This window comes from Mugil cephalus, chromosome 7, assembly GCF_022458985.1.
Source record: "Mugil cephalus isolate CIBA_MC_2020 chromosome 7, CIBA_Mcephalus_1.1, whole genome shotgun sequence".
Classification (NCBI taxonomy): Eukaryota; Metazoa; Chordata; class Actinopteri; order Mugiliformes; family Mugilidae; genus Mugil; species Mugil cephalus.
Window position 1 is genome coordinate 9279035 of NC_061776.1, and position 12991 is coordinate 9292025.

Below are 12991 nucleotides of genomic sequence, written 5' to 3' on the forward strand. Positions count from 1 at the left end.
TTTTTGTACTAAATCAATAGACATGTGTGGAGCCGTAAAATTTTTAGGTTGCCTGTGCATATGGCCACATAATTAAACCTTTGTGGATACAAAGAGGAGCACCTTAAGAAAATCTGGCACATCCATTTGGACTCAACAAAGAACTTGAAATTTATTTATTTTGATAATGTTTGTAGTTCCATATGACGCTCCAGTTTAACAAATTTTATCAGTAGTAACGAGCTACAAACTCACTAATTAGCAAGTACTTGTTTTAGGATGCTTGGACTTCATTGTTCACAATTCTGTCTTTGTGCAGCCATGTTCAGGTATTAAAATAAAAAGTTTCATATTTTGGCACACATTTTGTGAAATAATGAAATAATCCCCGTGTCCACATATGAGGACGTTGTTTTTTTCCCAAAAACTACTACTTCCTGTTCAAAGATGATGCGTGGTTTTTATACGTCTTCGGTCCTACTAATCCCAAATACCTTTGAGGTATATGAGGAGGTTATATGAGTTTGGACAGACTAGACTTGTGGTACTTATAATATCCTTGTCTTTATTTTTATAATTCAGCTTTTCTGCTGCATTTGTTCTTTCAATCCAGTACTAAGTAAAACTTAAAGATTGGTGGTGTGTTTAATTGTGTTTGTTGCCTTGTCCGTGATGTTGCAATGTTGTGTTTTTACACCATTTTTTTTGCTAAAGTGCAGAAAATGCTGATTAACGTCACCATTGTTTTATTTAATTTTCTGTTAATTGCGGCTTAGACTTGCTGGCGAGGCTCCTTCACGAGGCAAAAATCTGTATTATGATCAATTATAATCTTTGAAATTTCTTCCTCTCCCTCTCAGAAACCTCAGCCTCGGCGCCAAGGCTGAAACAGCATATGGGAAAAAAGTGACTAATCTGGAGGAAAACACGAAGCAGGAGCTCATAAGGCTCCTAAATGGGACAGGAAGCAGCTTACAAGTGTGAGTAAATCAGGATATCCCTCTCCTCTTCCCACTGCGTTGCTGTGCTGTCAAAACGAGTGTAAACATTTTTTTTCTGTTGATATCGTAAAAAAAACAACGTAACATAAACTGGTGCGTCTCTTTTTCTGCAGGACCCTGACTGATATCTTCCCTCGCTTTATTCGAGCACCAAGCGACTCGGACGCCACGCCTGTAGAGCAGCTGTATAAAGGTGAACTGTTTAGACCCATGAGACATTTGCAGGGAAACTGAAACGTCCTGAAATAAACTGATATTTAATTCTCTGAAATGTCTCATTTACATTTAATTGTATAGTCTTAAGTTTCCTATTTCCTGACTCCTGTTTTGCTTTTTGTTTTTACTGCTTATTTTGCAGAAGATGAGAAGTTTGAAATAAACCTGTCCCTGAAGCGAGCTCAGAATTACTCCGATCAGATCCAGGAGTGGTGGATCGTCAACCAGACAAGGCCTGGGCCCATCGAGATGAAGGAACAGAAATACAGAAATGAGGCTGGCCTCGACGTCTACATATTCAGCGACCAAGTCAGCCCGCCCAGTCTGGGCTTCCTGGCTGGATACGGGTATGTGCTCATTAGTCTGGTTCTGAAGTAACTTTGGTTTTAACTGTTTGAGATGCTGTGGTTACTGGTTTTATATCTTTCCCGTGCTTTTAAACCTTTAGTTGAGCACAGCGTGTACAGGGCGTGACTAGTTGCTTCAGATTTTAGGGGCTCAAGTTAAAACATCTGTGAATTACTGGTCTTAAAGACTCAAATAGAATTTATTAGTATAATTTAGACATCAAGAATTTAGTTTAATATCTCACTAATGTGACCAAAGTCTACATTGAAGTCAAGCTTCATGACTTGGCAACATTCAAGTTAAAAAGAAAAAACTGCAGTTCTTCCAATGACCACTTGAGGCTCCAAAAGCAAACCAGTCCTCATAGACCTCCATGTTAAAACTCTACAGCAGAAATAAACACGTTCAAAGTATTTTTTATTTTTCTCTATTGCAAAGTAATAACAGTACAGGGGTGAATTTGTGTTACAGTCACCTTTTAAAATATATTAATCCTTAAAATGAATGTAGAGTGTTGCTGCTTTGAGTGACAGACTGAAGCCATCTCAGGCTGCTAACCTCTTTGTAAAGATTTCTAAATTGGTTTTTAAGTAACCTTTAGGGAAACTTACAGGCATAGACATCATGTAGGGTTCATCCATATTTATATACAGTAAGTGGCTTAAGTGCATGTAATGATATGGAAAATTTCATATCACGATTACAAAATCAAGCACGGTTATCATTATTACCACGGCATTGTTGAAATGTTCTCACAATGCTCAAAAAGTACTTACACACGCTGAAATCATTTAACCAGATTATTATTATCTGACTGAGACACACACACATTAACGCTAATCTTGTAAAAAAATAAATTGTAAAAATAAAGCACGTTTCGGTATTTCCTTTAGGATTTGTGTTTAACACGGAACGTTTTCTTCTCAAAATTTACCTGATCTGTGTCAAACTTCCTGTTTGCTTATTGTTTATTTTAAGGGTTCCCATTCAAAGCACGTTTGAATATTCGGATTTAGTAGAGCTACTGCAGCGGAAACAGACCAAACATGCATAATTAAGTAGCAGCGTTCGTACACAGCAGAAACACTCTGCTGCTAGTAAAAGAGTCAATAGTATGTATTTTACAGGAGTATGTTAGGTAACATTTAAAACTTCAGTTTCCTTTATTGATGAACTATGGGAAAGTTTGACAGACAAACCAAAAAGTTCTCCTCTATTCCCAAGTCCCCACATCATGCATTCAGCTACAAATTAGCTTAGCTTACTCTCGCTGTATAGTCGTGGGTGGTGTTCATGGAGATGGCTCATCACATTAGACGTGGTACCTGTGCCGTGCAGGTACCTCCACCATGAAGGAGTGAGCGCTGCTGCCTCTCCAGAAATGGAGCTGTATCAGAATTTTGAACGGCCATGAAAAATGCTTCTGTGTTTCTTGATCTTTATGAACAATCGGTTTCTTATGTCCAAACGAGGCCATCAGAGGCCTCCAGTGGAGACATTCACGCCAGAGAGATAAGATCTCCACAAATCCACAAATTTCCTCCTGTCTCTTCTGTCTAGTATCATGGGCCTCTACGCGTCCGTCGTCCTGGTCATCGGGAAGTTCGTGCGCGAGTTCTTCAGCGGCATCTCCCACACCATCATGTTCGAGGAGCTGCCCAACGTGGACCGCATCCTCAAGCTGTGCACCGACATCTTCCTGGTCCGAGAGACGGGCGAGCTGGACCTGGAGGAGGACATGTACGCCAAGCTCATCTTCCTCTACCGCTCGCCAGAGACTATGATCAAGTGGACCCGGGAGAAAACTCAGTGAGGGGAGGGTGGGGGGGGTGGTGGGCAGGGGGCGGGGCTGGGCTGGGCGTGGGGCGCTAATGAACGAAGATGAATCAGAGCTTTTTTCAGAGGCGCTGCGTGGTGGCTCTCTCTCTCTCTCTCTCTCGGCGTGAGCAGCTATTTCCGCCCACGAAGCAGCCGAGGACAAACTTCGTCCCCCTCAGCTGAGCTCAGACGGCCTTGATGCAGTGTTAGCTCCACACAAACTCTTTTCTCAGTTCTAAGCTGATATTTTTTACTATTTAATGACAACAACGGTGACAGATTATTTAAAATCGAGCACAAATTTGCAGGTGCTGTACATATCTCGCTAAAGTTTGGCCTCCGGTGGATGAAACAAGCAGTTTTAAATATTTTAGGACAGTTTTCCTAAGATGTAAAAAAGTCTTAACCCCTAATATGAGACTTTTTTTTTTTTTTTTTAAATCAAATAAACCCCTCATTGCTACCTGCCTCAAACATTTTCACAATCGCATGGAAGGTGGAGAGAAAACAGCTGCAGCATTACTCTTTAAGGGCTTCCCACCGACAGATAAGTGCACAACAATGACCACAAGAGCACAATCTCAGATTTTCTCCAACTGGAACGTTTGGATCGTGGGACTGTGCAATACTGAGCTCCAGGCTCCTCCAAGTCTTTGGAAGGATGTGGAGCGAATGAAAACATGGAGCTTAAAGACATCCTGTTTTTTTGGTTTTTTTTGTCTGTTTCTCTGTTTGTTTTTTAAATGTCAGAGGCCACTCTGGAGACAAAATGCGGAAAACATTATCAGACAATCTTGCCTTATTTTGTTCCATATCTGTCTCAGGAAGAGCTGTTTTCACAGATATTCATCGTATATGTTACAATATGTAGGCTTTGATGGATCTTAAAAGAACACGAGATTGTAGAAATGACGAGAACTATTTAAATGGCATGAAATATTATGGACTGAGCGTGTTTACAGCACAGGGACTGCGGTCATCGCGGCCGTATAAAGGGAAGAAAAATGATCACTCCGGACTCCTGCCGCCGCCGCAGAGATCCGTCAGCAACCACCTGCAGGTCGGTCGGAGTCGAGATCTGTTTCTGAATCAGGGTAACGTGCATTAGGAGGTTGACCCTTGCACTACATCGCTTTGTCGGGGCCCCACCGCTGTGCAGGCGAGCTAAACGGATTCCTCAACACGAAGGGCTGAGACCCTTTGGTCCCAACTATGCATTAGAGGACTTTGTAGCATGAGTGACAAACTTCATTATTGCCATGACTAATTTTCAGTACATGTACATAAGGGGAGGGGAGGGCGGGGGAGGGGGGGTTAAACGCTGAGAGGACAGGAGGCGGAGCAATGAAATGTGAAACCTTACCTGTATGTTTAAGGTAATGTGGTATGGTAGAGGTCCAGAGATCTGCAAATAAAATGTCTGGAAAGGTGTCAAGTGTTGGTGTTCAGTGTCAGCACATGGTATTTATCAGTTTGTATCTTTTTATTTTCACTGACTGTTTATTTGATCGATTGTTAAAAGATTGGATGGTACAAAACCGAGTACCAAGTGGAGAAATCACAAACATATTTTAGTGTACCCTGATCAGGCATAACATTATGACCACCTTCTTAATATTGTGTAGTGCCTCCAAAACAGTTGAGACTCATCAGGGAATGGACATGGGTCTTCTGAGGGTGTCCCCTGGCTACACAATGCAATGCTGTTAGTGGTAAAGGTTGATCTGACCAAAGACTGTTTTTCCAGAACTTGTTTAAATGTATTTTTGATAGGGTTTAATCTTACCTTCCTACTCCTGAGGTTTATGAAAGTTTTCCTCGTAGCCTTCTATAACATTACGCCCGCCTCCTGTAGAGCCTCCTCCCGCTGTCTGGATGCTGTGAAGGGATCATTTTAAAGACTTATTCCCTCAGAACGTACAAAGCCTCGACCCCTGCTAACAAGGCATGTTTCACTTTCACTCACGGCTCCTTTGGACAAACTGAATCCCAGCAGCAGTCTCTAAATGCTAATACCTGGACACAGCTTTTACTTCATTGAGTCATGAAGGAACAGTGTAGTTAATGTCCCACGTCTGTCCATGAAATAGCGTTGGGCCCAGGGTTTGTACCGACTAGTCGGCTTTAAGCTTCAAGCAGGAAGTCGCTGATCACATGACAGTAACAACACGGACGCATGTGAGAAGACAGGTGAGGAAAACTAGCAGAGGTTCATCAAGTGAGCGGAAATAATTTCCTGAAGATGAAGCCTATACCGTCGTGACATGCAGAAACCTGAAATACAGCAAATGTAATTACTGCATTACACACTCATCTGAAGAGACATCCACCAACGCTAGCAGAGGTACGGTGCAAATCCTCTCGACAGGAGTCAGTTGACAACAGAGAGAAGGAGGCTGCATATCAACAATTTGACGATGAATTTCATTGTCTATAGTTATTAGATCTTTAACTGCTGTACACAGTAAAAACAACGTTTGGGAGTTCAGGTCAGGAATGTAGATTTCACTGTTGGAAAGCTTTACTTTCTGCTGTGTTTTTACGTGTGATGTCATTGACAAGGCGGCGTTGACTCGACTTTCAAGAGATATTAGTGGACTTTAAAAAAACGGACGTTGTTGAGCACCTGACAGGGCCGTAGCAAGCGGACAGGTAAACTAGGCAAGGAAGGAAGGGGTGCCCCTGGGGGGGCGGCTGATGATGATGTTGTCATATCAATGACCATAATGGGACTCCCATAGACACACTGTACTGACTGCACAGTGGGAATCCCCTCTAACGGTTCCCCCTTCTAGCTGCTTGCTAGTGGCTTGGGGGGGGGGGCCACTTCCTGGGGACTGCTGACATTCGGTCATTAATCAACGACACAACTTGAAACCCCCTTAGACACTTCAGTGACGACACATTGGGAGTCTCTCTGATGGGACCCCACCCACACCGGGCAAAATGAAACGCACCTACCTTTCAGGACATGCAAAAAGAAAAAAAGAAAAAAAAACAGTGGTAAGTATGAATGTTACATACATAAAAGTAGTTATTGCCACATGCAACTTTGTCCCAGTCTCACCAAGCATCAGAAAAGTTTAGTGTTCAATGCACAACAACAGCTAACGCTGGTTAGACGCTAGTTAGTTTTGTTGCCAATAATTGTACACCAGTGTTGGGAGTATTGCGTTACAAAAGTAATGCAATTACTGTAAAGCATACTTTTTGCTGTAACACAATAATGTAAGGCATTACAAAAAAATAATTACAATTACAATTCGGTACAAATATCAGTAACCCACATACACTGGATTTTAAGCCCGAAATTAATTAATTAAATTGTGTGTCTTCTATGCAAATTTGAGATTAGCAGTAGTATCTTCTAGCAGCATTGATTTCAGTATGAATGCACCTAAAGTTAAAAGTATCTCTATCACTACATGTATTGCACCATGAGCCACAACTGCAGCCATTATATGTACTGTTGTTAGCATTTAGCTTAGCTTAGTCATTGCGCCATTCCACGTCACCTTTTACAAGATGTGCACATGAGCTACACTGAATGCAATAAGATCTACTGACAACGCAAAAAAAACATATTTCCAGTTATTTTTGGTGAAAGTAACTTAAAATTAATGTAATGCCTTACAATTCAAAGACAGTAATATTATAATGTAACCAATTACTTTGAAATTATAGTAACAAGTAAAAAGTAATGCATCACATTTTTGAAGTAACTTGCCCAACACTGTTGTGCACACAGAGCACTTTGCCTCCAATAAGTTATTACCACCAACGACAAGGTGCCTCTTGCCCGGGGCCCCCGGAGTGTCTTGAGACGGCCCTGTCCCCTGAAGGGCTGGTTGTAATTCCTTAACTGCTGCCTTCAATTTAAAGCTGAACTCTAAGACCTTGTGTATGATTTTACAAAAGAACAAAAACCAAATGTATCAGTGTCCAAACGTACAATACATGGAGCTAACTGAACTAACATTTGAGTTTCTAAATTGTTAATCTTTAAACTTTGAAGCAATGAAACCGTAGCTCTGTTTTAATACTATTATAAACTAACATCTGCTCAGATTTCATTAAGGAAGTCATGTTAAGGTAAGAGACCTTCACTCCTATTTAATTTCCTCTTTTAATGCTCAATTCAAAGTGGCTGTAAACGATGTACACATGACTTCATGCTGCATTTAGGATTAATCAGCGCTCCCTGAACTCTCCGGCTTCTGGCCCCTAATGCACAGACGCTCTGCAGTCGCTCAGAAAGGGAGGCATCACTAAAGCAGCATGGATGTATGCTCATTAAATATCGCTTAACAGGGAGAAAAGCATTAGCCTCGTCAAAGATAAAAAGGTCTTAGGAAGCTACGCAGTCATTACATGTCTGTCGGGGGCCACTTTGACGCAGACATCTGCAGCCGCCGCTCCGATATGGAAAGTCTGTCTGCTAACTCGTTTAAGAAAATGTACACGGACCATAAAATGCCACGCAACGGAAATGTTTATTGATGCATGTGCAAACTTTGGAAATACGCTTTTGAGGAACATACAAGAAGTGGGCACGAATAAAAATAAAATGTAAACAATCCCTTTTTTTTAATTAGCGTTAGGACATTTTTAATTGGCATTTGGAGGACTTTGCTCACAAACACAGCATCAGCGGGGAAATGCACTGAACACCTCACTGCGTGGTCCCTTTTCGTTTATTTTGAGGATAAAACTGTGGAAGCTGGGAGTTAACACACGGCCAGGACTATATATATATATATATTTTTTTATTTTATTTTAAGGTAACAAACAAACAGTCTAGCTTAGATTTAAGCTGTGTCAACGGTTATTAATTTCTTTTCTAGACTTAAATAAGCGCTAGTGCTGAGGACAACGGTGTCAATCATTCTTAAGCATTAATGTTTTATTTCATTTGAACCATTAATGACATGCGTTGACAGCCTGACTGCGTATTGCTCCATTTCCAGGCGGCAGCCATGAATACTGAATAAATTACCTCTGTACAAATAAACACCTATACACTGATCAAGTCATATAGACATATTTTATAGTATTTCTGATTGGAATATAGCTACTAATCTTACACTCTACCCACAAACAAGAACAGCAGAATTTACAGCTTCACAGAGACGAGAAATAATAGAACATATACAGACGACAGGCTGAGGATCCCCCTCAAATAATAACACCAGTTTAAAAGGTTCAGCTCCACTCTTCTGCAACACCTACTGTAACTGTTGGGTTGGTTTTTATAGTTTACTTCTTCTTATTATTGTTGTTATAGATATACTCTTTTTTTTTTTTGCACGATAAAGATCAAACAGCCAAACACTGGGGCTTCACAGCTGCGAGGGGATTTGAACTCGCACACAGAGTTGGGGGCAGCAGGTGCGCAGAGTCGGCGCTGGTGGAGGCAGATGGGCTAACACAGGCCGCCCTCGTAGTCGTCGTCCTCATCTGCAGCGGCCGGCGCCCCGCCAGCGCCCCCTGCTGGAGGAGCAGCTGCCTTCTTCTTCTTCCCTCCTCCTCCAGGTACCCTCAGGGAGATGGCCAGTTTGGCGTACTGTGAGGAACAAACGCATGAATTAAGCCTCCAGCATCGTTTATATTCATATCTAGAATTATTTATTTTCCATATGAGGTGATTTCAACATTGTATTTAAAGTTTATCTATGTTTTTTCCCTTCCACATAAAAAGCTATTTGTCCTTTTACTTTTTACAATTTCGTGCACAAAGACGTGCACAAAGTTAAAAATAGAAACATCTCAACATCATCATGTCCCTCTGGGAATCAACAGAACAACAGAAAATACTTTAACGCGGTCAAATTAAAACCTTATTCTCATTGAATGTGATCTCCTAATGTAGGACGGTGCAGGATGGGGTCATGTATTTTCACCAGCACCTGAATTAAACTGCTGAGACATAAAATATCACCGCTTGATTTAATTATGTTTCTCAACGTAAAAAGATTTTTAATTTTTGAATCTTAATGTTACAGACAAACCCAGTTTCCATCAAAGGCACATGAGCAAAATAAAAAAAACTATTAAATATATTTTATTATTTATTTTTCCTTGTTTAGATTTAATTGTTGTACTGTAATTGTTTAGATGTTTTGGAGAAATTAAAAGAAAGTCAAAAGTCCAGTTGATCTACATTTCAGCCGACACACTGGATCAAACTTTCCTGGGCTCCTACTCACATCATTGTCCATGTACTTCAGTAAAGGTGAGTTGCACACGCGGTAGACCTGGTCCTCGTCCTGCTCGTCGTAGCCCTGCAGTAGCGTCTCCATGGCAACGCAGTCTTCACTCCCGCTGTAGCCCGGCAGACTGGGGGGAAACCGAGCAGCAGCGTAAGGAGAAGGAAAGGTCACAGGAAAGGTGAGATTTGTGTTTTTTTTTTTGTCGTTTTTCCAGATCTGATTCCACACGACGGTGAAACATATTCTATATTCTCATACCTGTAACTTTCTCTGACGCATTTGTCAGCTGCTACGTAGTCGCCTCTGTGAAGATGAATCAACACCTGAGCGGTCGTTTTCTGAAGGAATCAAACAGCAACATATACACGTAAATAACAACGTCCTGTTCTCTTTTGCCTAAACTAAGAGACGATCTACATTCTGGTCAAAGACACTGGAATCAGGCAACAACTTCTGCAGTATCTACACTGGGAACTCACTGTGGGCAACGGGCTAAGTTTTAATTAAGAACTTAAATGAGAAAACATGCAACAAGGTGGCCGACCTTGAAGCACATGGGGAAGTTCTCGATCTCTTTGTACATGTTCTTCTCTTTCTGCAGGGCGACTGCTGCATCGTCCAGCCTGATGGAGGAGGAGGAGGAGGAGGTGAATTTTATCACAGGTATGAATTATATTAATCAGTCACAAAACGAAATTAAATGAAAGAACCTATCAAGTCACGTGTTCCACTACGACTGAAAAGCCGAGTCTTCTCTCATTCATTCACTTCACACACGTTTACCTTTTTAACCTGACCAGCAGTCTGGAGGCTTTGCCCAGCAGCTCTACGGCCTGACGGAGGCGGTCTTCATTCTACACAAGCAGAAAACAAGGATGCATCAGCTCCATGAAGTATGAAAAAAAAAGAACTCTAAATGAATCAGATTTCGTTAAAATTTTCACCTCAAATACACCAGCTGCCTTCTGATACAGGTCCACAGCTTTCTCCAGGTTTAGAGGCTCAATCAGTCTAAGAAGGAAAGAGTCAAATATGTAAGAATTGTCATCAAAGCTACTAAACTCCTGCAACCGATTGATGTTCTGTCTGTAAAGTGAAACATTATACTTACTTTCCAGCGCGGTCCAGGGCCATGGCAGCAGTGTCGGGAGTCCCGTTCTCCATGTACATCATGCAGGCTTTCTCTATTAGCTGGATGGCCTCGGGCATTTTCTTTTGCTCCTGTTGCAGTTTGCAGACACAGCAGTTATGATGAGCCGCAGACACATTACCTTCATCTTGACCTGCAATGATTCCACTGTGGCTGCACTCACCTTCATCATCATACCTGCTTGTTCAATAGCCCTGAGGAGGAGGAGGAGGAGGAGGAGGGTTAGAATACCACAAGCATCTCTTATCTAACTGATTTAATATAAGGATAATAAAACAAGATACTTACTTTGCAGCATGAAAAAGTCTGAAGAACGAGTTAAGGAAACAGTCAAGTGACAGTTAATGATTACTTTACTGATCGATTCTCGATTTTTCATGTTAAATGAAACAACAACTCTGCAGCTTGATAAATCTCATGTTGAGCTGTCTGCCCGTTCATCCAAATCTCTAATGATATATCATAGAGAAAAACGTATATTTTAGATTTTCATACATTTTCGCATTTGAGAAGCTAAAACAAGACAATTCTGCGTTATTTTTGCTCTATACTCTGATCAGCCATATCATGAATAACAGCAGTCAGTGGGTGGGATGTGTGAGGCAGCAGGTTAACTTCTTGTCCTCACAGTTGATGTCAGAAGCAGAAACAAATGAGCAATAAATTACTGATGGCTAGACAACTGTGTCAGAGCATCTCCAACCCTGCAGCTTGTGTGGGGTGTTCCCAGTCTGCAGTGGTTAGCACTTAAGCATTGTGCAGCACAGGCTCCACACACCCGCTAATAGAAACAGCATTCCCTGACCACACCGTCCTCTTTCTGCAGAATAATGTTCAAAGCCACAGAGCAGAAATGGATCAGGAATCGTTTGAGAATCGCTGATGCATTCGAGCAGCCGTGGGATGAACTGGACAAACCAGTCTGGCAAGTCTGATCCGTGGAGGCCTCACCTCACAACTGTAAGATCTGCTGCTAAAGTCTGTACTAGATACTACAACGCACCTTCAGACGACTAGTGGGGGGCCATGCTTTGAAGGGTCAGGGTTACACTGGCTGAAAAGGTGTGATCTACAGAATGTTATAGGCCTTCACTGGTCATAATGTTAAGGCTGACTAGCGCATGTCCGGCTGATTGATGGAGCTATGGTTGCAGCTGCAGAGTGTAGAGAGGATACGTCTTGTTTTCTGTGTGGTACTCAGCTTCCTTCAGGTAAGCATCCTTTGCTTGCTCATACTGCTTCGCATTCTTGAAGCACACAGCTGAAAACAGGACACACGAATCAGTAAACAGCAAAATGCGTCTTCCATCAAAGGAATCTCTTAAGATTTTTTTTTTTTTACGTCTTATGTTGATTGGTTTTACCTGCTTTGGCGTATTCTGATGCAGCACTGTCATAATCCGGCTTCCACTTTGTCAGACTTGTCTTTAAGCTACAAAAACACGAGCAAATTGTGAACGGCTACAGCTAGCAGAATAGACAGCACGATCGGTTAATTTACCATTATATGTAAAAGAAAAAATGCAATGATAGTTTATTTATAATATATTAATTAAAATGCACTGATAGCATAGCCATACTATTGGTTTGTGTCGCATAACCGTAAAGCTAAAGATGCCACAGTGGCCTTACAGCTATGTAACATCAATAGTAAAGCTATAAACCTGTTAGCAGGAAATAAACGTAATTTTCAGTCTCGACTCACCATTTTTCCGCTTTAGCTATGTGCTCATGGGCTTCGTTTATCTTCTGAGCAGCCATGCTGTTAATTAATATACGGTTTATAAGGGTTTTGCTATCGATGAATCTCGGTGGATGTTGTTTCGTCGATGTTTGGATTAACAGGAAGTAACTCCTCCTCGGCCGCTACGTCATCCGGTGTCGCAGGCTACAGGAGCCGCAGAGGATAAAAACAAATCCTGAAAAGGCGAAACACATAGCGCAGTTCAAGTGTTGACAAAATATGAATTGAAGTTTTTAATATTAAACAAAGGTGGCAAAAGTATTCACATTCTGTACTTAAGTAAAGGTACGTATAAAAAAAAAATACGCTGGTAAAAGTAAAAGTAGTAATTCAACTCTTTTACTCAAGTAAAAAAGCAAAGGCTTTCAAATGTACTTATGTAAAAATAATTATTATTAATGTTTTATTATAATTTCCATTAAGTAGACAATACATCCGTTGATAATTTTGCAAAATGAAAAAAGCTCTGACAGACCAGAGGTCTTGAATGAGCATCTGGATAATTTTAACAGCTTTGGTTTTAGGC

At 41.3% G+C, this 12991-nt stretch overlaps 2 protein-coding genes across 7 annotated transcripts in view; one reads left to right on the forward strand and one right to left on the reverse strand.

Annotated features, from left to right (window-relative positions):
• The window catches only part of LOC125011232 (piezo-type mechanosensitive ion channel component 2), a 94105-nt gene extending 89312 nt beyond the window's left edge, over positions 1-4793 (forward strand). For all 6 annotated transcript variants that reach the window (XM_047590335.1, XM_047590340.1, XM_047590339.1 and 3 more), the window contains 4 exons: positions 840-959; positions 1094-1173; positions 1339-1543; positions 3105-4793. In XM_047590335.1, coding sequence (XP_047446291.1) covers positions 840-959; positions 1094-1173; positions 1339-1543; positions 3105-3357 — 658 coding nt within the window. In that variant the 3' untranslated portion in view covers positions 3358-4793. The remainder of the gene's footprint in view (positions 1-839; positions 960-1093; positions 1174-1338; positions 1544-3104) is intronic.
• A 3043-nt stretch (positions 4794-7836) lies between these two features.
• On the reverse strand, positions 7837-12595 carry napgb (N-ethylmaleimide-sensitive factor attachment protein, gamma b). Its single transcript, XM_047590417.1, has 12 exons — positions 12427-12595; positions 12086-12153; positions 11898-11982; positions 11010-11027; positions 10885-10915; positions 10683-10792; positions 10516-10582; positions 10355-10425; positions 10116-10194; positions 9830-9909; positions 9569-9698; positions 7837-8925 (listed from the first exon to the last, which is right to left on the reverse strand). Exons 1-12 carry the CDS (start codon positions 12480-12482, stop codon positions 8785-8787), a joined length of 936 nt encoding a protein of 311 aa, XP_047446373.1. The 5' UTR covers positions 12483-12595; the 3' UTR covers positions 7837-8784.
• Between the last annotated feature and the right edge of the window lie 396 nt (positions 12596-12991).